Here is a 27808-nt window from a genome sequence, read left to right as displayed (position 1 = left end):
TAGATAACGATAATAATTTAATTATAATAATAATAATTGATAATAATAAATTAATAATAATTTTTAGCAAATTTGAGTATTTTAGACAGTGATCCCCTTCAATACATAATTATTAGCTTTAATTATGAATTTAATCATTTTGAATGGTCACGATGCTTCTATCATCCACCCAATTTGGAATAAAAGAGTGAGTATATATCTTTGTAAGTACAATTTTGTTTACAGATAAAATATTTTTACAGGAAAAAGTTTCCCAGTGCACCTTTTATTTGGCATTGGGATTTCTATCACAATCTCACAGACTCCCTGTAGTTCCATCACTAATCACCCTAGAGGTCCATACAACCTGGTTGAGAAACCCTGCTCTAGAAAAACAACAGTATAAATAATAAAAATGCTATCAATCTGACCTGTGAAAAGTGGGTGTTTTATTTCAGAAAAGAACCAGGGACGGATTGAAAGAGAAATTTGTGACATCAGTCAAAAAATTATGTCGTTATATTTTGGTAAAGTATTAAGACAAACATTTATGTACTTGGAATAGCTTGCGCTCACAAATCGTGCACAAGAACGTGCATTGAGTAAATCGGGTCAGTTTTGATTTCATGTTAACTTTAAGGACTGATTCTGCGAAGAATGAGAATTTCCCAAATCTTTACAATTTACAATCATCATCTTTATAGAAGAATATTCTCATAAGATCCTAATGTAAACGTTTTCATAGCATGCAAAAGTTGGTGGCAGTGAAGGCAACATGAGAAAAATCATCAAGAGGGCAAAGGGCAAGAGACGCCATGATTGGTCCTGTCATTGGTTTTATATCGTAGCAACCTGGTTCAAAACTGAGAGATAAATACAGCTGGCTGTTCACCACAGATATACAAACACTCACACTGACAGACACAGGCCTTAGAATGCTTATACTTGATAACTACATGTGCAGATAAAAACAAGCTTGTCTGGAAGAGAACAATATGCCATGTTCCTCTCTGGATCTCATTTCATCACCCTTAAGTCCCTCTATGTACCATTTTACTTCCTATCTTGCCCATTCGCCCTGCTGAAAAGACTAGCTTGTCAGGTTCACCAGCTGCATTTTAGAAAGTTGCGATGCATAACTTGCTCAACTTAAATACCAAGACCAGTTTAACATGCTGTTTCACAAACAAAACCTTCACGATCCAATTTTTGCTGGTGAACAAGCATGGCTATTGCTGGGAATCCGAAAGGCCCCGATATTTTTCAAGCGAAATGAAGAAGAACGAACTGCTGCGATGTCATTTCAAACAAAATCAGGCCAGTTCAAAACAGTGAACTTCCTGGTGTCGGGATGTTTGCTAACAGTATAGTGCTGCAAAGGTATTTCGAACTTCTTTTTACCCCCACAGCGAAGAATGAAAAAGTATATTGGGGCCTTAAGCTGGTCTTTTCAGCAGGGCATCCGGCTTCTTTTACCTACTCTTCCAGTCCTTCATTTTCCGTCCCGCTGGTCTCATTGCTGGTCGTCTCCGAGCATGTCAAACAGCGCCTGAAGCAGCCGGTCGTCTCTGTGCCTGTACGGTTGGGCTCTGTAGAAGTTGTCGCTGTAGTCACTGAACAGGCCGTTTTCGGAGCCCCTGTAGCGGTTCAGCTGGTCAAGGGCCTGGTACAGCTTCTGCGGTGGGATCCTTTCACGCTGAAAGGTCTTGGGACGAGCCGCCAGAACCTGCGGAGGAACCGCCGGCATCTGCCTGTTGAAGGCCGACTGGAGGAGACGCAGCAGGGCCAGATTGGGAGAGGAGGGTCCTAGAGCAACAGCTGGATTTTCCTCTGGGACACTGAAGGAGGCAGTGGAAGGAAGTGAGTCTGGATCCATCGGACTTGAAATTTCAGGTTTATGTGCTGGAGTCGGAGGTTCCTGCCGGTCAGAGAGATAGGAGTTAAGACTGGAGTAATTGCATACCACTTCTTTCCAACAGGTCCATCAGATGCATGCAAATAACAGGACAGAAGACAACAAAAGCATGGATCCACAACTAATGCCATTTTTGAAGTTCGATGTTTGGCCAGAGAGTGTATGAATTGTTAACACTCCCCTAGTGAAAAATAAATACACCAAAATATATTTGAAATACATTTATTTTATGCTAAGTACACTACAAAAACATTTACATATTGTGTACTTCATATAAATACCCTGCATTTTTCCATTTGGTATACTTAAAATCTGCTAAATTGGAACAATTAATTTTGTACTTAATGCACTTTAGTTATCCGGAAATGGTGCTGAAGTCCAACTAAAGATATACTGAAGTATATTTGATTGTGCTAAAGTGGAACTATTGCAAGTATACTTTAAATATCTTGAATTTAAAGACTGACTTTATACAATGATAATTCTATCCTTACTAAGAGTGATATTAAAACACATTTTAGGCTTAATATTAGGAAATGTGCATTGTGCAATACAGAAGTACTCCAAATAAAGTTTAATTATAATATTTATATCAGTAACCCTCAAGCATTATGTCAGTAAATATGTTAATGCGTTTGTAGTATACTTAGTATGAAATAAATATATTTTGGTATAGGTTTTTTTTCACTAGGGTCAGTATAGAAACTGTAGATATACAGTATTGATAATATGTCAAAAAACCTAAATTTCAATAAACATTCTTCTAAAGTTTTGCTCCCTTTCTGACCTTGATCATGTCTTCCATCGGTTCCACTCCTCTGCGATCGTTTTGTACAGCATTGTAGGGCAGGTACACCCTCGCCATCTTCATGTGGTCAGGCTTCTCAGATGTCCCGTGCAAAATCAACTTCCAGCTAAGAATCTGACCCTCATTCTCCATCCGTCCTGACTGTTAGCAAGAGAGAGAGAGAGAGAGAGAAAGAGAGGGAAATGGATTGTGATTAGCAGACGCTCCATGTGCATTTGATATTTGTTTGCGGAGATGCTGATATGTACCGTATCAGTAATCTTCAGGGTCCAAGTGCCGGTGGGATTCTCTCCCCAGGAGTGCACGGACATGAAAGCCCAGTTTCGGAAACCGTTGGATGATGTGTCCCTCTCTCTCTCCGCCAGCAGGACTGTGGTAGTACCTAATGGGACGAACCCAACAATCAGTGTTCTCATTCTCAAATGTGCACAAGCTAGTGTTTAATTTTGTATATGTCTCACCTGACGGAGATGTCAATGTGATGTGGAGGTCTCCTCTCCGTGTGTACTCAATGCTGACCTCCACCTGCACATGCTCCAAGGACACCACAGAATTCGCCTGTCCTGCGCAGGACTTAGTGGGGATCTCGATGGATATCTCTCCTGCAGCCTTCAATGGTCTGTATACAAAAAAAGTGTTAACTGTTAAACATACTGTATTTTTTTGCAAATAGTGATTCATGTAGCTCGACAGGCAAAGCATGGCTTTTACACACAGGCTATGTAGGAAGTGGAATACTAGTGTACTTTGAGCAGCAAATCAGCATATTAGAATGATTTCTGAAGGATCATGTGACACTGAAGACTGGAGTAAATATGCTGAAAGTTTAGCTTTGCCCTCACAAGAATACATTACATTTTAAAATATTTTTTAAGAATAAAATTTATTTTAAATTGTAATATTATGTCAGATTATTAATCAAATACATGCAGTCTCAGTGAGCATAAAACTTATTTCAAAAACATTTTTTTTTTTTTTTTTTTTTTTTGTGTATTATGTCTCTATCTACACAGTAGCCAGTTTTTTCACATGATGAATTTAGAAAAGATGCTAAAACATGCTTTTATCATCAGCTTCGATCACTGAGTTTGAACATTATTGAAGGGATTTTTCTGCCCACTGTTCCATAGACAGATATGCATGAGTGATATGAACTATAATCCCTGCAGATTACATTGAAAAGCACAGATTTTGCATCAAACAAGAGCCATGGTGATAATGCGCACCAAATGGTAAAACAACGGCGGATGGATAGGGATGGGTGGGTGGATGGATGGATGGACAGACTCTCATTCTACAGTGTTTTAAATCAGGTGTAGCAAATATCAAAAATGCCAAGTGCTTCGCAACTAGCAGCTTGTGCTGTGTGTGATTGTGTGGCATTCTATAAACAACATTATAATGTGTGTTGTGACATTTGCATTAGGACATCCGGTTATAGGGAAATTCAGTTCCAGGAAAATGAAACATCTGTTCAGGTGCAGTTTTTCTAGCTGAGCTTTGTCTGAACACTAAAGCTTCACAATCTTTAGAGTTTTTATGACGTAAATGTAGGTGGAAAAACAACGCTCTGGTTATTGAGTAAAAACCGGAATGGATTCCAGTTCTAGGTTCCCAAAATATATCTTCCTATTAAATCCTTCTGTAGGAATTACAAAAGCTGTTGTAAAGAACCAACAGATGGCCATAAATGCACACGCACACACACACACACACACACACACACGGAATCTATTGGATTAATGTGTCTATTAATGAATTTCCATAGCTGAGCGCCGTAGCAGATGGCAGGAGATCAGGCTGGCTTTGTCTTCCATGCGTGAGGTGCAACACCACTGCCTTGTCTCTTCTGAAAAAAGCAGAATCTTCTGCGCCTAACATTTGGAAGCAAAACTCATTAAACTCTACCTTGGTTGGAACGTCTCATCTCTGACGATGCACTGTTTCTTCTCCGGAACATGCTTCCAGACCTTGGGATCAGCCAGGTCCACCAGAGCCTTGGCGTTCAGGAGGCCAAACCCAAACCGACTATTGACCATCAATCCAGCTCCGTTCCTTTTCCAGCCTGGGTTATTGGCCAGGGGGTCAAACTCAGACGTCCAAACCACCAAATGCTGAAGGTCTCTCCAGGTCAGATCAGGACTAGGGTGGAGGGCATGAGATTAGATGCAAATTTTTATTGAAATGCACACTCAAACAATATTTATTCCTAAATTTAAGATAACATTTTTTATTTGAATGGCAAATAAAATTTCCATCCATTTTATGCTTATTCTCATCGATTGCATTCCGAAAGTATGATTATTTAAATAAATAAAATAAAATATGCAAATAGTGAGTAATAAACTATGACATTAGTGCAGAAATCTTACCCGTTTTCCTAAACTTTTTGTTTATGCATGACTGATAAATATGCATGACATTACATTTATTTTAAATGTTTATTAATGTGTAATCCAAATGGGTGGAAATTTTAAATGCTATTCGACTCTAATTGACTCTGAAAATCCAATGAAATCCTACAAACAATATAACATACAAAATGCAAGATGTTTGACATACTTTTGCTCCAGAGCCAGTGCAAATATCCCAGCAGCCAATGGGGCAGATGCAGACGTGCCAGTGTGTGTCTCTGTGCATTCATTGTGCAAATCGGCACTAGTCTGCAAGACAACCAGATAAAAGATTAAATGCCAACATAACAAAACTCAATAGAAAACAAGCAAACACACCAACCAAAAAAGACCCAAAACTGTCAGACAATCTATTTTTATTAGTGCCTTAAAATGTATTAATCGCGATTAATCGATTGTAACATAGCCTATATAATATATACTAATATATATATATAAATATATTATATTTACAAACCTTTATGTAAGCAGCACTAATTGATTGCAATAATTTATTGATCCCCAAAGAGAAATCCAGTCACTTGATACAAGGGAAATCAAAAGCAATATAATAATTGAGATCATAAGAGCAAGAAAATGTATAAGCAAAGACTCACTATTCTCTGGTCCGTGTAGTCTCCGCTGCTGTAGGCTGTGGCAAGCGTAGAGGAGCATTTCTCAGCGTACCACGGAGACAATCCCTGCTGAGACGCACTGCTGATGGAGATGGTGTAGAGACTGTCTGTGTATCCATCACAATCGCAGTTGTCGCCCTGACGCCCACCGTTACCAGACGCCCAGACGAAAATGGAGCCCTTCCCACCACGCCCCTGGAGTGAAAACAATTATTTAGACATTAGTAGATTATAACAGGTTTGTGCTAAGCGATCCATGCCATAAGCACAATGCATTAGCTGGGTGGTTGCTAGGGTGTTCTGAATGGTTGTTAGGTGGTTGCTAGTGTGTTCTGGTGGTTACTAGGCTGTTCTGGATGGTAGTTTTAGATTTGGTCCAGTAAAACCAATTCCCACACTTCTCACCTTCTGGATACCATACTCAAAGGCTTTCTGGGCCAGACGCCCGGGCCCCTCCACTGTCTTCCCGTCATCGTTAGGGCCCCAGCTAGCACTGTAGATGTCCACGTGGTCAGGGTTAAAGCCAATCGAACTGGCTTCAATGGCATCTGTTACGATTCCATCCAGCATTCGTATTCCTGCAGATGGAAAGCACAAAAGATTAACCTTCATGGAGAGGTCAAAACAATCTACTGTACAATTGTTCATTGTGTTTGAATTGTCACGATTAAATGTGCTGCTGTAATGTTATGACTCACTAACACTTATATGTCCAAGTGGACATGGACAGGTGGGGTTTGTATTTGTATGACTGGTTGTACAGGTCAGTGCTGTTATATAATCATGTTGTCATCTCATTGTTGTTGAATACAAAAAAAAGATACAGAAAGTGGACAAACACATTTTGACAACACACCTCCCACTTTCGAGTTAAAGGCCACTCCGACGCCACATTTGTTGTTGTCTGCTTGCATGGCAATCTCTCCGGCACATCTGGTACCATGCCTAAGGGGAAACAACAGAGAATAGGGTTACAATTCAGTTCCAAATTTAATATAGCTGGCATGTTCAAAACCCATTATATCTAAATGTGTGGACCAACACAGATTTGCAAACATGGTTACATAGGGGACTGGTGTGTGGTTGCTAAGGTCTTAGTGGTTTTTAGGGCATTACTACACGCTTTGGTGTTTTGTACAGTTGCTAGGTGTTCTGGCTGGTTGCTCTGTGGTTTCTAGGGTGTTTTGTGTGGTTTCTATATGGTTGTTTTTGTGTTCTGGGTGGTTGCATGACAATAGTGTGTTTTGGTGGTTGACAAATGGTTGCTAGGTAGTTGTTAGGGGGTTCTGGCTGGTTGCTAGGTGGTTTCTAGGGTATTCTGGGTGGTTGCTAGATGGTTGCTGCATTTGGTCTGACTATCAGCTTGAAGAAAACTGAAGTTAAGTACCAGAAGCCTACAAAAGACACTTATAATCTACCTAAGATCACCATCAATGGCCATCCTCTGAACGCATTGGACCAATTCACCTATTTGGGAAGCATCATTTCAAAGGATTTAACAATATTCAAGGACGTGGACCACAGACTCGCCAAAGCCTGCTCCTTTGGCCGCCTCCAAAAATGTGCCTGGCAGAACCGCTCATTGCGCCTGCTGTGCACTCTGCTGTGTGGTTCTGAATCATGGGTCCTGTACAGGTCACATCCGCCTGTCGCTGTTCCATTATGGAAACTCAGTGACAAGACTTCAAGATAAATTCAGAAGTTCTGGAAGAAGCGGGCTTGCCAAGCTTTGAGAATATGCTGCTACTATGTCAGGTTCGCTGGGCAGGACATGTGTTACGCATGGATGATGAGAGGCTGCCAAAAGCAGTGTTCTATGAGGAACTTTGCCAGGGCAAGTGAAATCGAGGAGCCCCACGCAAGCACTATAAGGACCAGCTGAAGCAACAGTTGATACAAGCTGATATTAACCCCCAAGACTGGGAGATACTGGCATCTGATAGATCTGGCTCTGGCTGCCAGGAAATTTGAAGAACACAGAGTGAAAACTGCCCAAGCGAAGCGTAAACGAAAGAAAGAATTGGCTGCACAAGTACCCAACGACAGCAACCCGACCTTTCCCTGTCCCATCTGCTCTAAAGTCTGTAAGTCAAATGAGTCTTTGTAGCCAATTGAGAGCTTGCTGCCTTAGACAAAATCCTTCTCATTGATCTTCGGACAGAAGGAATACGCCAAGAGATGGTTGCTAGTGTTCTGGATAGTTGCTAGGTGGTTGCTAAGGTGTTCTGGGTGGTTGCTAGTGTTTGGTGGTTGGTAGGTATTTTGGGTGGTTGCTAAGGGGTTGCTTACTGGTCCAAAACACAGGATATAGTTTATGAGATGTTTCTAACCATTTAATTGTCTGCCAAGTGAAAATCAAAAGTCCAGTCTCTTATAAAAGCAATCTTTTCTTAAGAAGCCATATGATTTGAGACATCATATCATGCACTATGGGTATGGGTATCAATATTAATGATGATGCTAGGCTTGTTCATATGCCTTATCCTGAGTGTAAGCAATAATAATGATAATGCTAGTTTTAGCAATCACCAATAATATTTGTAATACCGGTAATCACAGAAGGAAAATAGTACTCAGTGGCTGATGTCAAAGATTAGACTAACAATGGATAACTGTTGAATTACATTACATTTTGCAGGGAGTAATTTGCGAAAATGTTTTCTCTTGAAAACTGTTAATGATTATTTGTTTCCCTCCTTTGTAATAACCATCATCTGAAACACTAATGAGCTGTTGATGCATTTAACACGGTACAGACAATCATATCAAAGCACTTTGAGCACAGTTGACAAAAGAATATATTGATATGGGCGGGCGAGAGGTTGAACGAGTTTGCATGTGCCTTTATAAGTGTTATGAGTGTTTGTGTGTGTGTGCGTGAGCAAAACAAAAAACTAGCTGCAGAGTATGAGTCATTCACTGGCATAGACACACAATCACATGGATGAAGAATAATGAGTGTTTCTATTTTCATGACCACTTATTTTTCTGTTTCAAAGCTTCATTTTCACTAGGACTGTCAATTTATTATGTTGATTTAATTATTAAATAACACATCACGAAATTACTGCAATTAAATATGCTCTCTGACCTGTATGCAAATGTAAAATACTTCAATTTGACATGTTCTCTGAGGCACTAATGATGTGAGACACTAATCTGCATTTGTACATAAAGCAAAAAACACTGTGTGTGTATATATATGTATATGTATATGTATAATATATATATATATATATATATATTTGTGTGTGTGTGTGTGTGTGTGTGTGTGTGTGTGTGTGCGTGTGTGTGCATGCTTGTGTGTGTGTATAACAGTATAATACCTTGTCATTTTTGTAATCTATTTCCTCTGGCACAGATATGTAGTTTTGTAATATGGGATTAATTTGATTAATTAAACAATTAATTCAAAACAAAATATATATATATATTTTTAAATGCATATAATGCATATCTGATTATGCATGTATGGACTTTGATTACAAGTAATAGATGTGCATGGATTCTGATCCTCTTATGTAAGGGTATGTAAGGGTTAGGTACCTTTGGAATGGATTACACTCATTCCCTGATGGAGAACAGACCTTCTCAGATCAGACCTACTGACACTGTCAGTTCTCTTTCATAGGAGCTTAAAGATGGAAAGCAATGCCAGCTTGGTCTAATTCTCCCTGAACAGATTTAGTATAATGTTAAATAAATCTGAAAATCTCTTTAAAGAGGTCAGAAAACAACTATGACAGTCCAAGGCTTGTAACATTTCCCAGTCACTAATCAGTTTCCTTATCGCTGCATGTGGTGCTACAGATAATTGAAAGGCTAAAAACTTTGGAAAATCTGTCCTTGTGTCTTTCAAGTTTGGATCAGCACAGCAGTTATGATCCTAAGATCTCTTGAGATTTTCTGTCCATTCATCTGGAGATATTAAAGAGTATAGAGATTCATTCACTCACTTGTTTTCATTGGTGGAGTCGTATCTGGGGAAGGGATCAGGATCGTTGTCGTTAAAATCATAGCTAGCAGCAGGATCCTACATTGAGGAGAGCAGATTATTAGGGTTTCAATGATTGCAGACATTTATTTCTAGCATGCACAGAACAAATAGGCTATCAGTAGTGTAGGAAGTGTAGTGTATCAAGAAAGAGAGAAGGATTAGAAGCGCACTACTCTTATTGTTTCTAATTACACTGAATTGCAAAGAGTTTTACTAGTACATATTTACTAGTGATGTCAAATCGATTAATCGCAATTAACAAAATTTCATAAATATACAGTATATGTACTGTATATATTTATTTATACACATACGCATATTTACAAACTTTTATGTTAGATGAGATTAATTGCAATTAATCGATTTGAAAGCACACATTTTATGCCAAATTGTATAAAAATATGTTAGGCCCTATATCCTAAGATTATAACTAAATGGCGAATTATGCTGTGTTCCCATAGTCGGAATTACTGTAATTAACAACATTACAACTAAGATTATACTCGGGGCGGTTAACACACATGTCCTAAGAAAATTCTTTGTTTCTATGAAAATGCTCAAAACGTAGAAATCCAATTAAGCTTTTATAAAATGTCTCATAAACAAAAAAGTAATTCCACACATGTTTGTGTAGTCCACAGCGCTGTTTCTCCATTGTTTTTCATTCACTACAATGGACGTCTTTGACAGGCACGCTTGCCTCTTCTACAGCATCTCGCGCATGACACAATGTTCTAAAAACACAGCGATCAAATTAGATAAGTTCAACTTAAAAAAAAAAAAATGTCTTAGGACCTTGCTGTTTTTTTTACACTGCTCTGGATTTCATGCTTTTAAAAGCAAAAAACGTGTTTTGTGTGAACTGGCCCAAAACGTGAATTGTAGTTTGGGATAAATGCTGCCAAAAAGAATACATTGTCAGAAAACTTCATAATTATGGAAATTTCAGCATGGCGTGAATGCAGAAACCTATGAGTTCATGAGACAGTGTTTACAGATGCATACTTCTTTACATAAAATATTATAGTTTTATATTTACTGTGTTTGTTGTTACTACCTACTTTTATATTTTTTTGTTTATAATATTTATATGCTTTTTTTTAATGTGACCCGTAAAACACTTTGAATTTGATGTACAAATGTATGCAAATAAAACTAATTTTCTGTGTTTATTTCTATTTAGTGTGAGTGTGTGCGCACACATGAGTCTGTATTAAGCGGTCATTGCCACACTTGCCAGCATCAGACACATACGGGTCTCTTTTAAGGGTTTCTTTTTGTAAGACTGCTGTTTGTAAACAAGCCAACAGCAGAGAGACGGCTGATGCTACTATGTACTCAAATCCTAATAGGAGACAGATGTTTGATATTATCCTGTGATTTATGAGTCGTCTCTATTGCAAAAAAAGGGATGCTGGGCTCACTGCAGTCTTATGTAATTGGCACGCATTCAGACTGAATTTTTAAATAGCTTTGAATGAGCGAGTGAGATTTTTGTTTGTGGCCTTCTACACTGGAAGTCCTCATCAAATGGCTTTGCTCGTGTCGTGGTAGGTGTCACTATGGATAATCCTCTGCACGGTTGAAGGGGTAGCCGTTGGCATGGAAACTACAGCGCAGAGGTTTACGGATGGTAGTCGAGTAGGCGTTGCATGACGACACACTTACGTAGTTAGGGTATATGTCGGTGTGATTCCACTCCAGGCCGTCATCTAGCACGGTGATGACCACTCCTTTGCCTGTGATGCCCTTCTTCCAGACCGGGATCACGTGTAGATCCAATTTGGGGAGGGATGAAGACGTCCGGGTGTCTTGCTGATAGGGGAGGATGAGGAAAGACAGTTTAAGTGTGATGAGTGAATATGTGAGTAATTCAGCGTCATATACCTGAGTACCACTCAACATTCTGAGGTACTCTCAACCTCTTCACAAAGACAAAAGCCTCTTTGTATGACACATCCACTGACCCTTCCAACAAAAGCTGTTTGCTTGAAAATGAAAGCCGGCGATATAATCGCCCATGCTGACCTTTTAGCTTGTGGAGAGTATTTTCAGTCCATACTAGACCATGAGGGGATTTTTTCTTATTGGCCGATAATTAAATATCAGAGAGCTTCTGTGCAGTGTTGGGAAATACAGTCTAAGCAGCTAGTATATAAAATGCAGTTAACCGGAGTAGTGTCAAATGTATTAGCAGAGTTTGCCATCCAGTTAGGATTATTAGGATTTGAATTAATTGGAGTGAATTTAATCTTTTGATTCTATTCAACAAAATGAATCAGATTAGTTCATTGATTCACTCAGTGACTCTTTCTGTAGATCACGGCAGTGTTCGAAATCGCACCCTTTAGCCTCATTCAGTATTCCCTACTACATTAATCCACTAATATAGTTCACTTGAAGGAGTGAATGAAAAAGAGTGAGTGAATTCGGACACTGAGCGGAAGGGCTGCCGCTTCTGCATAGTTTGTGCTTGCAGTTTAATAATCATTTGAAACTTAGCAAACTGGCAGCTCCAGTAGTAAGATGAAAAGATTTATCTTGAACTCTGTCGTGGAAACTAGCATGTATAAACCTTAATTAATCAAGTAATTTAATAATCAAGTAAAAAGGAATTTATACCTGTATGATATTACGCTGTAGCCACATTGGACCAGCCGTTGGCTAGATTCAGCTGCGCATAGATTTGTATATATATATATATATATATATCTATGGTTGAGCGTACATCGGTTGTACACTCGTTATTGCGGTGCATAGTGGGATCGAATGAGTGCACTTGATAACGTCCATTGTCGTTTCTGACACTACAAATGGCTGTCCCCTCAAATAGTGCCCCATTTAAGGGTATTGGGGGCGATTTCAGACACACAGCCCACGACATATAGAAAGTGGTCACAAATGAGTGTCTTTTTGAGTATTGAGTGATTCATACAAATAAAAAGAATCAAATTAATGCTTTCATGTCATAACTATTCCATGTCCGCATTTGAGATAAGGTTGAAATTATGAGATATAAAGTCAAAATGATCACATAAAAAGTCAGACAGAAAGTCTAAATTATTAGATACAAAGTCGAAATTATGAGATCATACGTAGGCTACGGCATATGTCATAATTACGACAAAAGAAATTCAGCTTTTTATGTCAATGACTTTATGTGAAAAAAAGGGCTTCAATCACTTCTGGCTTGCTAAACTAAAGGGGGAAAAAAAGACAAAAATGGCCAAACCTACAAGCTTAAATAATGTCTCATCTATTCAGTTAATCCAAAAACAACAAGTTCCAGTCTATTCTGTTTGCTCACAATTCAGATATCTAGTTAAATTTGTGCAGATTTAAAACACCTACTCCATTAGAGAAGGGGCGTATTCACTCCGTACGCTTGTCCCAGTCCCACACAGCCTAGGCTATTTTCCTCGAATTGCTCTTTGGAGGCTGGAGAAAGCTATTAAAAGTGCTTCACAAAACACTTAACTGGAAAATAATGAACATTTTTCGTTCATTAAAAAAATCTTGTCACTTTATTCAAAACACAGCTATATGTATAGTATATATAGTTATGTACCAAAGCTTCTTGAGGCATAATAATAGTGATAGAATAAAGGACAGAGAGGAAGAAAGAGGTCTATGATCTGCTCGCGAATTATGCATAGACGCTGCAGTAACACTACCATGAAGCATGACTCATAGCTGAGGTCTCACTCTGGAAAGACAGGAGGGGGAAGGGGGAGTGAAAGAAACGACCCGCCACACATGACGGCTCTGCCACATAGCGCAATCACAACCAACGTAACCTCAGGAGGGCTGTAAACCCCACGTCACTCATCTACCACCTCCATAGCACCTTTAAGTGAGTCAAGAACTTTTAGTCAAGGCGTCTCAGATATGGGTAGGTGCATAAACAACACTCTAGCTTGATCATTGCCTCAAAAGAGATGCAGTCAAAAAATGTTCCATGTACGCAGATACAATACAAATAGAACCACACAGTGTTTTCAATACAGAGAAAGAAAGATATGATACGAGTCATCTCTTTAATTGAATTATCAGCAGTCCTCTCTGGTGAAATGTAATCTATTCACCGAGCCGTCTTTCTCCTCCATAAATCCATATGCCTCTTTTCTATCATCCCTTTCATCTCCTAAGGATGAACGTCATTCTTTCTGTCCCTTTTTAACCACCTGCCTTCACTGCATCATCACTCAAATTGACCAATGGAGCACAAGGAGACCGCCCACTTTTCAGCAGCCTTGGTTTCTGAAGCATTTTTTTTAGTTCATTTTCTCCATTCTGCATTAAAAAGGGTTAGAAGCCAAACCAAACCAACCTCTGAGATGAATCAAAGCATTACAAACTTTAATTTGAAGCAAAAACATGAAAAAAAAACTGACTAGCTAAACCTATTAGCTAATAAACTATGCATTCCTTGAAGCTTTGCAAACGAAATGATTTAATCAGAAACAATGCATAATGTAAATATATGAATTATAGTCAAGAAAAAAAATAATACTGTAAAACAATATTTTTGCATTTTAATAATTTATTGCTAAAAACACACATATATACAAAATTACATTCAAATAAATTCAAAAAAATAATTCAAATAGTAGGGAAACAGCTATGTCAATGCTTCATGGGAGTGAGAGGTCACTTCTAAGCACTTTTGGCACAATTTACGTTTATCGGTTGCGCAGAATTCAGCAATTAATCTTTATTAATAGTAAAAATCACAGAGTTGTGGTTTTACAGTAGCTTGTAGCATCACTTCACAACCTTTGAGCCCATATACATTACTGTTAAAAAATCAAATGAATGGGGTTTTTAGTTGAACTCTATTTTTCACTTTGTATCACTTTCATCTTGTTAGTCTCATGAGTTGATTGAGAATAAACGGAGAGGTTGACATCAGCTAATGAGCTAAATTTAGTGACAGGCACTGTTTAACATAAACTGGACAGGAACTTCATGAGCAATTAGGTTAAGAGGTGGCGGCGCTCACACAAACATGCTCGACACAGGAATGAAGAGGTTTAGAAACTTGTTGAAGCAAAAAGAACAAAAGGTCACTGCCGGTTCATGCCACCGCTAAATTGCGTTTTAGAGCAAAATGTTTGTCCAAAAAATTAATCCCTCAGTCGGAAATGCAAATGGAGGTTTTCAATTTTATTAGAGTGACTTGCTATATAAACCATGAGCTGTGATCCATATTAGAGCCAGCTGAATCCTTCCCATCTGTGACTGTGTGGAAGCCATTCTCTGGCATTAAGAGCTTGGCTTCCATAAGATAAACCCATCAATCCATTGTGTTTCAGTAAATTGGTACTAATGTGTGATTGACTCTTCTGTTGTTTGGGATTAAGAAGCGTTCTCCTTTACCATCTAATTTTTGTTTAGCCATACTATGAGCTCTGAAAGCTTAAAAACACTGGGCTTCAACCGCACATAGTGCTCGAGTCCAGAGGGACAACTGACCCCGTACTGAAAGCCAACAGACAGGAAATGTAATTCACCAAAAAGGATTGTTACAATGGCTTTTACAACAAAGCTGTTGATATTAATGGGTTCCGCATTTGAGCACACAAGTCCATCGGTTCTACTATTGGAAATTGTTATTTTTTATCGAGAACACATGAACATTTCAAGTCAAACTGTGATCTGAGGTTTTTAAGCAATGATATATGAGACAAGTAGACAAGTTAGTGTGATTTCAACTTCTACCGAATGACTAACATGCTGTTACCATGGAAATGAGAATTAGAGAAAACACCTTAGCACTGGCCAGTGGCCACCCACTCCTATGAAACACTGCGAATAATGTAATCGAGTGAGTTTCCATACCTTCTCAAACTATTTATACAAATATAATATATTAGTGCTGTCAAAACGATTAATCGTGATTAATCGCATCTAACATAAAAGTTACATACATACATGTAAGTATACAAACTAACATACAAAGCATACATTACACACACACACACACACACACATATATATATACACACACTTTTGTTAGATGCAATTAATTGCAAATAATCGATTTGAAAGCACTAATAAATACAGTATACTATACACACACACACATATATATTTAATAATATATATAGTATATACAGTATATATACACACACACGCACACACACATGTATGTATACAAACTTTTATGTTAGATGCAATTAATCGTGGTTCATTTTTTTAAAGCACTAATATATATATATATATATATATATATAACTTATATAATCAATGATTTATAGTGAATACTTTTATTGTTTCTGATTTGATTACATCATTCACAGTGCTTCATGGGATGAATCGTTCATTCTCTCATAAAAGAGGTGGACACTATAAAAAAAAAGCTTTTTCCAAGTTGTAAATGAAAGATTACGTTCCGTTTTACAAGAAAATACTCTTTCAGTCAATCTACCTCAAAGTGTGATGCTAAATTCAATGGATATTTGCCATTTTTGGTACATCTTTGTGAAATTTAGCAACTTCCGAGTGAAAAAATTATTTCAAAATAAATCCTACACCATATTATTTTAGTGAAGTACATCAAGGTTTAGAACTTTACAATTATGAAAATGAATGAGAAAAATCCCTCTGGAATCATTGCCTGAAAATGTTGCAGAGAAAAAGAAATTCAAACAGCGCTTTTGACAAAGGAAAATTAAGATGCCGAGACTCACTAGATACCACTGTTGGTTCCACATGGGGTCGTCGAAGAGTTTGTCCACCGAACAGTCCTTACATTCTGTCCCCAGCGGGGCACGTTTGGCCCTTCGTTTCTCATACTGCTGTTCGGCCCAGGACACCTAAAGGAGAAGCCACAGGTGCCATTCAGAACCAAGTCCAAAACGTTTATTTTTCATCTCCTACATCAAAATCACATTCAAACTGTTGTGAATAGGAATGATTTATTCTTTGTGAATATCAAACTATGAAAACACATGACATAAGCCTACATACTTCATTTTTATTGATATCTCAGATGAGTTTTTGAATAAATGCCCATTTTCTTATCATGTACTGTACATAGAAAGAAAGCAGTGCAAGCGCTTTCGAAAAGTCTCATACCCTGTCATCTTCCGACAGACGTTTTGTGATATGATCCGCACTTCGTTTGGTCCTGCTAGGGTGACTGTGCCGCTTGAATAAATAATGGTTTTCCAGCGCCCCAATCTGCAGACGAACAAAAGAGAGAATTGACTGAAGAGAACGGTTCATATTTAGAGCTAAATTAAGCCTGGTCATAATGACGCAGTTCCCATCTGTCTTGTCTAGTCGGCCTGAAGCTACTTCACAAAAAAAAAAAAAAAAAAAAATTATTAATAGGTCTAAAAAAGCATAGCAGCATACTTGAGTTTCCTTGAGTTTCTTTTCATGTATAAAACCATCTTAAGAGAACTACTGACACAACAGGTGAATTTTTAACTATATAGGCTGACACTGTGGCATGTCTGAATTATAGAAAATGTAGAAATTGCATTAAATATTTTATTGCTATCTACAATTTGCATTGTTGCGTTAAAAGAAAATCAAGATAAATTCAGATGTCAGATCTAAATAACTATCTATCTAGATTATACAAAAATAATAAGCATCCTAGTTGCAAAGCACATTCAAACATCACCCAGCAGATGCTTCAGTGTTTAATGGTCAAGCAAATTTTCTGGCAACTGATTAAACACGTTTTTCTAATGCACATTCATATCGACATAACAGATCAAATATGATCCGGCAAAGCAACAGTGTTGCTATGAATAAATGCATTACACAACATATTGGGAATATACAATTGCATGCCACACTGATACAGGTACAGATGTGTGTGAGGCAAGTGCTTTACCCCTGAAAAACACAGTGTTTGGTGTGACTTACCTGTCGGACTAATTTGTATCCGAGCTCGTCGGCGATGGATCGCGCATTGTGGGCTCCTCCTGGAATCTCCACCGCCCATTCGTTCAGATACTGTCTGTCCACAGCGGAGGACACCAGCGCACAGAACAGAGCAAGAACACTGCACAGCAACATTGGACGACATCTTTCTTCCATTTCAAATCAATTACAACCACTTAAAAATGATCTGGGTGATCACGACGAATACAAAACTATTAAATAGAAATAAGTTAACAAATAAATACAGACTATGTAAACACAAGAAATATCAGTCCAGCTCCAAAAGCCTTCCTTGGATAAAGCTAGATTCTCCTCTTAATTCTGATGCAGTGTGAGCGAGTAATTGAACGCGCATGGAAAGCCACCAATGAGAGAGTCGTGGAAGGGGAAGGGATGTTTACACGTCAAATTACGAACCGCTCTGACGTCAATTTCTACCTGGGGTAGGATGCTCCGGTCCCGGGGGAGTCGGGCGGGGTGAATTGCGCATGGAAGCGGAGGGGAATGCTTCTCTATAAATAGTCGACTACCATTATTACGCTTAGAAATTGAGCAGGAATTGAAGCTTTTGTTAGAATAACTACACGGGCATCATATGTTTGCGAACCACTCGGAGGTTCTGGGCTAGATTTTATAATCTCGTTGAATAGTTTACATCTGTTCAAATTAATATCTCATTAGCCTAATCGACTAGAAGATATATCCTAATTTAAGGATATAACTTATAATGATAAATAAGAAGGGAACGGCTGTTCAGTAGGCTAATTGTTAAATAGTTGACGTAACCGTCTGCGTCATGATGAGAAGGTTTCAGCACCGCAGCGCTGAACAGCTCCACTACACGAGCTGCGTGTGCAAAACATATCCATATTAAACACCAATGACATGCATTCCCATACAGAAATCTGGCAACATGTTAAACATATGTTTTGTAAATATATTAAGGTAGGCTACGTCACACACTCACACGCCCCTATCTATCTATCTATCTATCTATCTATCTATCTATCTATCTATCTATCTATCTATCTATCTATCTATCTATCTATCTATCTATCTATCTATCTATCTATCTATCTATCTATCTATCTATCTATCTATCTATCTATCTATCTATCTATCTATCTATCTATCTATCCATCAGACAGACAGATGGATGGATAATGGATAGATAGATAGATAGATAGATAGATAGATAGATAGATAGATAGATAGATAGATAGATAGATAGATAGATAGATAGATAGATAGATAGATGCATCAAAGACAGGATCTTTCAAGAAATCTTTTAAAAGCTTCTCAGAAAATAGAAAAATAAAAAAGAAAAGTAAAATTACTAGTTTGGTTTAAAATAAAGCGATAAAACACAAATGCAATTAATGTATAAAAAGTTTCCTAGATTTTTCAAAAGCTTTTATACCATTTTCAAAACAACAACAACAACAACTTATGACATTATATTTTGATGAGATTACACACCTTAACGAGGATTAAAACAACAATGATAATTAAATAATGATTATCAAGGGTTACTCGTTTGACCTGAACAATGCTTTTTCATAAGAAATTCCAAATATGTAATATTTCTGACCTTGAGACTGTTATATGTCATGCATGTATGAATACGGCTGTAGTGAGTAATTCGGGTTTTAGATTTCCACAAATAGAATTTAAAAACTGTGGTCCACAGAATGATTCCCACCAGCTACAGCCCTGTGTATGAATACCAAGAAGGCCGTGAAGAACAAACCCTCATGAATAATCTCACAGATTTATTCAGTCATTGTCACAATGACCCAGACAGAGCGATCTATCAAAGCTCAGTCCACTCTAGATGAACACGAGGCGCAGTGTCGTGCCAAAATAAGTGCTTGTATTAAAGAGAGAGAGGCTGGAAGCGTGCACTTTGAGCATGTTGAGACAAACACCGGTCTCTTTTGATGTCAGCATCTTTTGTTTTGTGCCACATGTCCATTTGTTGTACGGAGTTTATAAAGCTGTGCATGTCACTAGAATGCTCCTGCCTACACTTTAGCTCTTGGTATCTCTGAATAAACGGTGTTATCCAGGTGTATATCGGTGGCAGCTGTAGCCTATTTAGTTGGGCTTGAATTCTGTGGAATCGCCCGTGAATTCGAAATAAACAAACAGGACAAGGCAACTTTAAAATAGCCATTATTAAGAACGTTTCACCGTATAAAAGGCAGACGGAAAGTTGGTGTATGCTAACACAATTCTTATTCTTCAGCTTTGTACCGGGTTGCCTACCCGAGTCCAGGCTACTGAAGCATTTCCGGGTAAATTTAACATTACTTGGCTCCATGGTTTATGCGGCCTCAAGTGAAGTCAAATATTTACGCGTTCCGAGCACACGAATGACTAAGAAGTGTTTTCAAATGGAAAACTTGCAGTTGTTGGTGTGGTGATGCCCAAAACCCAGAGTTGTGACGCTGGAAGGAGCCTGTTGATGTGGAACATGGCGGCAAAGAAGGGATTCCTTTTTTTCAGCAGCTTTACAAATAGGCCTATGTCACAAAACTTGGAGCAACTTTAACAAATAATTTATGTTAGCCTATTAACTTACCTGTAATCAAAATACTATTGAATAAAACTTCAATCTCTTTGTTTTGCATAAAAACAGCTATTATGTGTGTGGTATAGGCTTAACATCTCCCAATAAATGTGTTTTTTTCTTTTGGTCTATTGAGGCTTGGGACTGTGTGTGTTCTTGTAGTGTCATACAGCAACCAAGCAACTGTCATTGAGATGAATGGGAATCCTAACAAACAGCCAGACATTGTATGAAAATAAATCATCAGGTCTGTTCTCAGAGTAGGCCTATCAGATGCACTATTGAGCAAACAGTCCATTTGCTAAAGCAGCTTCACTCATCCACGTCCACCTAGCAACACCTGTTTGCATTGAACACCAAACACGTTAGACTTTGCACCTGGAAATAGATGAGGAAGAGTATAGAAAGGTTCATGAGTGACGTGCATGTTTGTATTCTTTAAAAAGGGTTTGCAGAGTTGGACAGAGTCCTCCTCGCGTAAGACCACTACACCATCTGTCTTTGCTGCATCAACTTTGGCGGGCTGCCACTGCGCAAACCACAGACTCGAACTCAAAGATTTTCTTAGTGTCGGAAGTACTCAGTCATGCAAAACGCTCTTTTTTCCTGGTAATTTACTGTGTAATTAAAAAGGCTTCACTGATCAAACAAACACACTAACATGTCAAATGTGGAAAAACCAGATCAGCCAATTGAGATAATCTCTCACATCTGATTACTGCCACCTCATCTAAACTGCACCGTAACAGCTGGGAGTTTGTCATTAAGAGACTCGGTAACGTCAAATGGTGGATGATAAAATAGGCATATAGTGGGGTAAAACCAAGACCTGCGGAGGGGGATGGGGTGAAACAACAGGAAATGAAAGGTCTGATGGAATAATGGACACTCTGAATCAGACCAGAAGACGTCATGGAGGCCATGATGGCTGTGTAAACAGTGTGTGTGAGTGTTTAAACTGCTACAGATGAATTAAGCGTAAAACTCATTGATGAAAGAGCGAAAGAGCGATGGATTGTGCGGTCCGCTCGGTAATCATCTTTTGATTGGAAGGTTTTACGTCAATAAGCCTTAATGCCCACAGAAAGGAAAACCTGCAATGGGATGGCTACTCAAAAAATGTAGCTCTAGATTAAATCAAACATACTGTACTACAAACCATAAAAACAGTAAAATATAGTAAAGGCTACATGGGAAATGTAAGAGCCAATTTAATGCTGTCAATTTGTATTATTATTATTCTCATCCTATTTCTGTTTTATGTGCAGTACAGTATTATTTAAGAATTTATTTGAAGTTATCCTGTATAGTTTACTTAAAGTTTTCCTTGTATAGAAATGACTTGAAGTTTCCTGTACTGCATTTACTTGAAGTTGTCCTTGTATATTTTCCTTGAAGTTTTCTTTGTATAATTTACTTGAAGTTAGCTTTAAAGCCACTCATCCTTATATGTTTATACAATCATATGCTGTTTTAGAGGGATTCGGGATAGGAAGGAGGAGAAGGAGGAACAGTTATCTTACCGTCTGGCTGTCAGAAATTAGGAAATTGTCTAAATCGAAATCCAAGGAATATATTATACGGATTTAAGACATGTAAGATTCCAAAGGTATTGGCCGAAATAATTTCAAGGATTTTTCATGTTTTTGTTTTTTTGTGTTAGTGAAAATAAATGTGCAAGACTTTAACGGACTGGCCGTGTATTTTTGACGCGTAAGACACTTCAGCTCCTCCTAAAAGAAGCAAGAAAAGGTGGCTTTGGTCCTTGTTTCTAAAGGAAATTAAACTTAAAGTTTAAAGTAAATAGGCAAATGCTTAAGAGTCTATGATTGGATCATTATTGCAGTGATTATTATGTTTCTAGCATGTTATATGTTGGGCAACAGTTCTTCTAACCCTAATTGATGGAGTGTGTAGCTTTTCATTTCTTAAACAACCATGTAAGAAGTATTATTTAATTCCAGGATGACAATGTCAAAATTCATCAGGATCAAATTGTGAAAGAATAGTTGGGAAATAGCATGAAGAATCATTTTCACACATGAATTGGCACCTCTGAGTCCAGATCTTACATTCATTGAAAGTCTTTGGGATGTGCTGGAGGAGACTTTACAGAGTGCTGGACCCTTGCATTGTCAATACAAGATCTTGACCAAAAACTGATACACCTCTTGATTGAAATAAATGTTGTGATGTTCTTTCCATCAAGAGGTGCATCAAATTTTGGTTTCTTTTTAAAGGAATAGTTCAGATATTATTTGAAGATAATATTTTGTTGGTAACCAAACAGTTGATGGACCCCATTGACTTCCATAGTATGGAGGGGGAAAAAAAACTATGGAAGTCAATGGGGTCCATCAACTGTTTGGTTACCAACAAAATATTATCTTCAAAACATCTTTGTGTTCAGCAGAATAAAGCAATTCATTAAATTGAGGGTGAGTAAATGAAGACAGAATTTTCATTTTTGGGTGAACTATCCCTTTAATAATTACTATTTTACTTTGATGTAACGACTAACCATATACAATGGTTCATAAAACAGCAGTTCTTGCCAGCAGTCAATGATATTCTGACTCAGACCAGGTATTCTAATCTTCGCATGCATGCACACATTCTTTTCTTATCGCCTACTCTTGTCCTCAAACTGTGTCATTTGTCAAGGATGTGTAGTTGTCATGGAAACCTTTCTCTCCTTCTTCGCCATCTCTCTTCTCTATCTTGCTGTCAGTGCTCAGTGTCATATCAGTGACACAAATATTGAAGGAAATTAATCTGATCATATGGCCAGCTGCAGCCGGATTTATCGCACACGATGACAGCATTGGATATCTATTTTACATAAAACATGAAGGAGAAAAACTGCACAATTTACCTGTAAAGCCCATAGCTTGGGACAAATTATCAACATGTCACGTGCCGATATGGACTTCACACTTTATTGTCTGTACATGAGCGTGATAATGTTTTTTTGCTATAAAGAAGTGCAGTGAGTCAACATCCTGAAAAACAGTTTCACAACATCCCCCATTGTTGATATATCTGTAATAGCCTGGTGTGTCCTGCGCCGGTAATTGGGTTTCTGTTTAGTAGCCTGAGAGAGAGAGAGAGAGAGAGAGAGAGAGAGAGAGAGAGAGAGAGAGAGAGAGAGAGAGAGAGAGAGAGAGAGAGAGAGAGAGAGAGAGAGAGAGAGAGAAGCTCTCAAAGGCACAAGGCTCCCTAAGGTTGAGTAGAACTGCTCGTTTCTATGGCAAATAATATAGCCAATTAAAAGAAACATGCAATGTTTATGTGAATGCATAGAAAGAATATAAGAAAAAATTTAAAAGACCAGAGAAAACTGACAAATTAGTGTTGAACAGTTTGCATCCATTTTTTTTGTTATGACAACTTCTAAGGAAATTGTGTTCAACCAACAAACTACACAGAGTTAAACCTTAAATGCATGAATGTTTAATCAATTATTATTACATATTAGGGTCTTTAGCGACATGGATCTATTTCTAACACGGATGGACCTCTACCTGTTAGGATGATATAAAACTCAGAGTAATTTGGCTCAAATTTGCGATCTCAAACATATTCTCAAAACTATCAGTTTCAACATCTTTAAAAAATATATATATATTTTGATCGCTGACAGCTTCTTTACAAGATCCACCATCAAGTGACAGTATATTTGATTGCGTTCAGTACTTGCTCTGCAGTAAATCACTGAGCATTTCAAGTTTTGCTGATGATACTTCCTATTCTTTTGTTTTCTGCCTGCGGTAACTATGAGTGAAACATCACTTCATCATTGTGTATCAGACATTGCCACCTTGTGGAATAAAGCTGAATTGCACTTAGTCAGTCATCAAAGATTCAATTCTTGTTGTGCAGAAAAAATATACTTACACCGCTACACACCTCGGGTCGTTAGCGACCCTATCAAATTTTTTACAAAAAATGCAATTCTAAAAATGAAATTACATTCTTTTATAAATTTTTTTCTTTTTATATTGTTTATAATGAATTGATTGAGGAATACTAAGAGGGTTGATGTCTATGAGAAGGAGGGTAGTGAACGACATCACGGGTCACTAAAGGCCCGAGGTAATCTCTTAATTTGAATATGAATAATAACTTAATAAAAAAAATAACTTAATTTGAAGCATGAACACAATTTTTTAAGTTGACTAAAATAATTAGCTCACTCTAACTATTTGAGTTGTAGTCCTGGAACTAATTAATTTGATCTATTTTAGTAAAATACGCAGCTATCATAGCACATGCTAAATATGACTTATTTATCGTGTGAATTTAAGGAACATGTAGATATTATGTCACTGGCATTAGCACAGTCATTGCTGAAAGAGTCAATGTAGTGATTACCTTTATGTCATCTACTCTTTAGCACAATGGTAACCGAAACTTTAACATTACAGAAACTCTTTTAAAAGTCAAACATAACAGCATTAAACAGTTACAGGTCGTTCCCTTCCCTAAAAACAAACAAAATAACACTTAATTTCCTTATGCAAAGCATGCTGAGAACTAAAAATCTACTGCCCAATTTCCAAAGTTATCAAGAAAAATTTATTAAGTTACTAAACAAACAATTAATGCAGATATTTGAGTTTAAATTACACACAATATTAAGTTAATGCAATGATGATCACCATTATTAAGTCAACAAAACTCAAAATAATATTTGCAATATAAAAGGTTGAATTAAATCAATAAATAATAGTGGTAACAGGTCCCCTGAATTAATTTTTAGAGCGAGGAGAGGAGCTCACACATAGAAAGGCCAAATGCAAAGATTTTTTTTTTTACATTGTCATCAGTGTCGTAACAATTCTTTAAAACAAAACGTGCTCCTCTCAATGTTGAACTTTGATATGTTTATGAGCTTGTGCACCAAAGTCATTTTTTATCTATCAATTCCTTTAATATTTGGCACAAAATATTGTATGGCTTTCTGGCTTTTTTTGACCATTTCTTTACAAAATTGTATACATTTATTTTATTTGTATTCTTTTATTATTATTTATATAATACTTTATATTTACATTACATTCTTCCCATTTGTGACATAGATCTAAATGAAACAGCTTCTCGAATGAGATAAAAATGTAGGGCGGGACTTTTGTCCATCAGGAATTGATTGGACGGGTGTGGCTTATTATTGATGTGATGTCATGTGAGTGACAGGTTGTCCTGCATCATCATCATCATCATCATGTCCCTCATCAGAGAAGAGATGTCTCTGCAAGAGGGAGGGGAAGATATTTTGATTAAACATTATGAGGGCACCTTAATAAAAAATAATAATAATAATAATAATAATGTGCACAGATAAATCATTTATAATAAATACGGCAATATTCCATAAAGATTATTTGATTTCATGGTGACTTTAAAATTTTTTTTTTTTTTTTTTTTAATTAAATCAATATTTTATGTTTTTATTCACATGTTTACATTGTATATACAGTAAGTTGCTGCCACATTGCTAGAACATGCAGTTGCTAGCATTGTTACAAAGACATTGCTATCACTGCAGGATGAGCTGTGCACTAAAATGTTGCTGTTTTAAGAGTTGAGCTGCTTATTTTGACACTGAATTGTTTAACTGACAGGCCGTCTGAAAAATGTGGTGCTCATTATGCTGGAAAAAGCATGTTGCCACTGTCAAAACAAGCATTGCTAAAGAAAAAAATGGCAGCATCTCATTTCCTCTCAGAAGAAATGCTGCTCTAGACTAGTTTTTCCAGTTTTTGTGAGGGTTCTTCTTATCTGCTGTGCTGACAGAAGGTCACCTGAACATCTGAGATATTTCTATATCTCAAACCATCACACGAGTCTGTTAACCTAAAGGCTAATTGCTCCAGCAGCCGAGAACAGTGACATCCGTGAGCCCGTCACATCTCTGAACGTCATCCATGACCTTTCAAAACAAGGAGAGTGGAAAGTGACACTCTTCCCATGAGCATGACAGCAAAAGTTGGGAAAATGTTTACATATACTCTCCACTAACCTATTTTGCAAAATTATACAGAGTAACAGAAACTTTGACATCTTTGCTGTGTTTTACCGGAAAAGTCAATCAAATATTTTATAATAACTTGGGAGACTTTTAGTTTGGCTTTTAACCTTTGTAACCTGTGATTCTTTCAGGAATGAAAAGGCCATTTGGTCTCTTGATTTTAATATTGGAAAATGACAAGCAGGTTTTAACGATGAGCGAATATTTTTCCTGTAACTCTCACTTACACCACAATGACGAATCTAAACTGTATGATCATTTGTACTCTTCCTGACAACCATTGCCACATCCAGTGGGCACTAAATACACCCCCCTAAAACACGACATTAATTATTTACTGTCCATTACACTTCATGCTAATTGCCTTAAAATGCCAGGAGAATAACCCAAGATACCCCAACATTTTTTTATTATTATTTTAGCTTTATTTATTTAGCATTAACTAAGATTTTTAATTAGCTTTTATTTTATTATTTTCAGTTTTCATTTTAGTTTAAGTTTTTGTGTGCTTTTGTCCTTTTTATTGTGTACTATATATATATATATGATTTGATTTCTATTCCAGTTTTAGTTTTGGTCATTTTAGAAATTTCAAGGCAGCATTTCTAAAGTTTGTTTAAGTGTTTTAGTTGTTCATTAAAGTTTAAGTTGCTTAAATATATATATATATATATATATATATATATATATATATATATATATATATATATATATATATATTTTACAATATATTATTACATATATTTTAACAAACAAAAATAACTTAGCTTTAACAATAACAACACTTCAAATTTGTCAGTCAATTTGATATGTAAATTACAGATTGCAAATAATAAAATAGCTCAACGTTGAACGTTCCTTGTCATTTAAATAAATTAAATAGCATTTTCCTGGTTGTGATTGTGAAGACATTCAAGTACATGTAAGTCACGTAGATGTTATTGGTAAAGACAAGCTGCTATAGGATTCTACAGAATGAAAGACTTGTTCTTCTAATTGGCTTTAGTAAATCAATACTCCCAGCCACTAGCATGGACAAAACAAACAGCTGATTTCATGAACTAGAGGTCAATAGATACTACAGTGGTGCCTTGAGAACTGAATGATTTAAAGAGAGACGAGCCAGCGGCCCCATTTAAATGATTGTGTCCCTTCTATCTTATCTGAGGTGGAGGACCTTTATCCACACACAGATAAAGACACACACTCATCCAAACGGGTGGCGGTTAGGCCGCTAGTGCCTTTGTGTGGTTGAATGTTATCACTGTCACAGGGTGCCTGTAATTATCAAGCATTTAAAGGTTCCTGCAAACATGATGGCTTCACTCTGGACACTTCCTGTATAGCAGATCTGAGTGTGGATGTGCTTCACTTCTCTACTTCAGGGTGTTCTGTGTTGAATGAGTCACACTGCCTTCCTGGCTGCTGCCATTACTGATTACTTTATAGACTGCTGGGAAATGAAAACCGATAGAGGATGATGATGTAAATAAAAAGGTGGCAGAAGTGGACAAAATAATTGATCATGACACAACCTGCCTCATGCACACAATCTTAAATCATTAGACAGATGCCC

General features: G+C 37.3%; 1 protein-coding gene across 1 annotated transcript; it reads right to left on the bottom strand.

The window, feature by feature from the left end:
- Positions 1-1273: 1273 nt before the first annotated feature.
- Positions 1274-18144, bottom strand: pcsk1 (proprotein convertase subtilisin/kexin type 1). Its single transcript, XM_056258382.1, has 14 exons — positions 17612-18144; positions 16808-16912; positions 16420-16545; positions 11396-11542; positions 9687-9763; positions 6587-6675; positions 6136-6308; positions 5713-5925; positions 5265-5365; positions 4611-4844; positions 3164-3321; positions 2951-3084; positions 2682-2843; positions 1274-1897 (listed from the first exon to the last, which is right to left on the bottom strand). The coding sequence occupies exons 1-14, from the start codon at positions 17783-17785 to the stop codon at positions 1493-1495; spliced, it is 2298 nt and encodes a 765-aa protein (XP_056114357.1). The 5' UTR covers positions 17786-18144; the 3' UTR covers positions 1274-1492.
- Between the last annotated feature and the right edge of the window lie 9664 nt (positions 18145-27808).

The sequence above is a fragment of the Rhinichthys klamathensis genome, unplaced genomic scaffold (assembly GCF_029890125.1).
Source record: "Rhinichthys klamathensis goyatoka isolate OS25496 unplaced genomic scaffold, OSU_Roscu_1.1 h1tg000150l_1, whole genome shotgun sequence".
NCBI lineage: Eukaryota > Metazoa > Chordata > Actinopteri > Cypriniformes > Leuciscidae > Rhinichthys > Rhinichthys klamathensis.
This window is presented reverse-complemented; position numbering and strand designations above follow the sequence as displayed.